This window comes from Papaver somniferum, chromosome 6 (assembly GCF_003573695.1).
Source record: "Papaver somniferum cultivar HN1 chromosome 6, ASM357369v1, whole genome shotgun sequence".
Taxonomy (NCBI): Eukaryota; Viridiplantae; Streptophyta; class Magnoliopsida; order Ranunculales; family Papaveraceae; genus Papaver; species Papaver somniferum.
The window spans coordinates 5,437,788-5,439,497 of record NC_039363.1 but is presented as its reverse complement, the minus strand read 5'-3'; the positions used below and the strand labels follow the sequence as shown (position 1 = coordinate 5,439,497).

The 1,710-nt window shown below is 40.4% G+C and overlaps 1 protein-coding gene across 1 annotated transcript; it reads left to right on the top strand.

Annotated features, from left to right (window-relative positions):
• The first annotated feature begins 309 nt into the window (after window positions 1-309).
• On the top strand, window positions 310-888 carry LOC113290380 (coiled-coil domain-containing protein 1-like). Its single transcript, XM_026539987.1, has one exon. The coding sequence runs from the start codon at window positions 310-312 to the stop codon at window positions 886-888; it is 579 nt and encodes a 192-aa protein (XP_026395772.1).
• Window positions 889-1,710: the final 822 nt, after the last annotated feature.

The following is a 1,710-nucleotide window of genomic DNA, read 5'->3' as shown; positions in this document are numbered from 1 at the left end:
TTGTTAGAGATAAACAATTGTGCTTCATGATTTTATGATGTATGTTTTGTGATATAAAATCATGGGACGTTCACATGAAAATTTATGTGAACTGTTCATGGTTTCGTGAAAAGTCAGTGTTGACTCTCGAATGATACGTGTTATGCTCGGCTTTGCAGGTATGAAAGAACGAGCAAGTTTTGGGGTTTTACATTGTTATCACTAAGTTCGTGAAATCGTAAATAGGTAAGAGTTTAGGATTACCATTTTAGACATGAATTCAGTATTAGCATATCTGTAATCCCATGCTTGTGCTTCTGGTTCCAGACAATGGTGACTTCTAGTAGAAGCAGCGACTATGATTATGAGTATTCCTCCAGTTCTTCAGAAGAGGATTTTAAGGTTCCAGAGATGAAAACTTCTACAACAGAATCTCACGCCAAGAGGGACCACTCCGCGGAAATTAAATACGACGTGCCCCCTATCAACCGTAGAATAACTCAGGAGGAACTCTTGAAAAGAAAAGTTGAGGACGACATGTTAGATGATCGTCAAAAAAGAAGGGATCGAATCCAGCGCCGGATATCAGCAGCTGAGGAGAATCTTCAATCTCGTGCTGAGGGTGTAGCTTCAGACTCGGATGCTTCGGAAGACGAACCCGTGTGGGTTCCAGCGGAGCGCAAAATCAAGCCAGACCTGCGCACTAGAGAGATTGAGAGGTTGGTTCAAGACGACCTTGAGGCTGAGCGTGAAGAAGAAGATTACTGGGAGGACTATGAACTTGATATTCATCCAGACTTCGTCAATAACCCTGATAATGATTCTGATGAAGAACTCGAAGAGGATTTTGCAAAGGACGATGATGATGAATCCGATAATTCCGATGACTCTGACGAATCTGACAATTAATTTGACTCAAAGACCTCTCTGAAATTATTTATTTTCCGTTGGAGTAGATGTTCTCTGGTTATTTGAGCAGGTTGGATGTAGAGATGTTTTTTTAGATATTATTATTTTTTGAACCGTAATTCCTTGTATTATCTCATTTCTGAATCTTCCTCACATCTCCAGTAGATGGACCAATGTCCACATAGACAATAATTACCCACAAAGTGCAACCACATGAGCTGTATAGAAAACACGTGGACTACCAGACGATCAATCCGTAGTTGTAATGTTGACTACGCCCGAACTGTCAATCCCCAACATTGTTACTCTTCTCCCATCTGTCACGCATCTGATTCGAGATTTAGGGTTTCATTAGAAACCGCAACAGACTTGTTTATCCGTTAGAGGATAAGCATCCACGTTGGACTTAGGGTTTCATTTAAACAGTCGACCATCTGCTGCCTTCGTGTATCATCAAAAGAAATTTTGATCACAATCTTACCTCTCGTCACCATGTCCAGAAGCAGTGTTTCCTCTAGAAGTGAATCTCGTGCTGAACATGTTGTGGAAGTATCCGTCTCGGTGAGTGATAGACACATTTTTGTGTCTACGTTGTCCTTAATTTCATGTATTGTTGGTACTCGATTTTTTGTACTTATTATGGTATTTTATGTGTTTTTAGGTATCTTTGGAAATAAACATTCTTGGAAAAATCGGCTCGAAAAGTCGTCTAAAGCACCAGAAGAAACGTGTTATTAAGACTCTCACTTTTGGATAAGGGGATCCCAAATGATAAGGGGTACTCAAAGGATATTTGCACCCAAGCAATTGATCAGAGACACC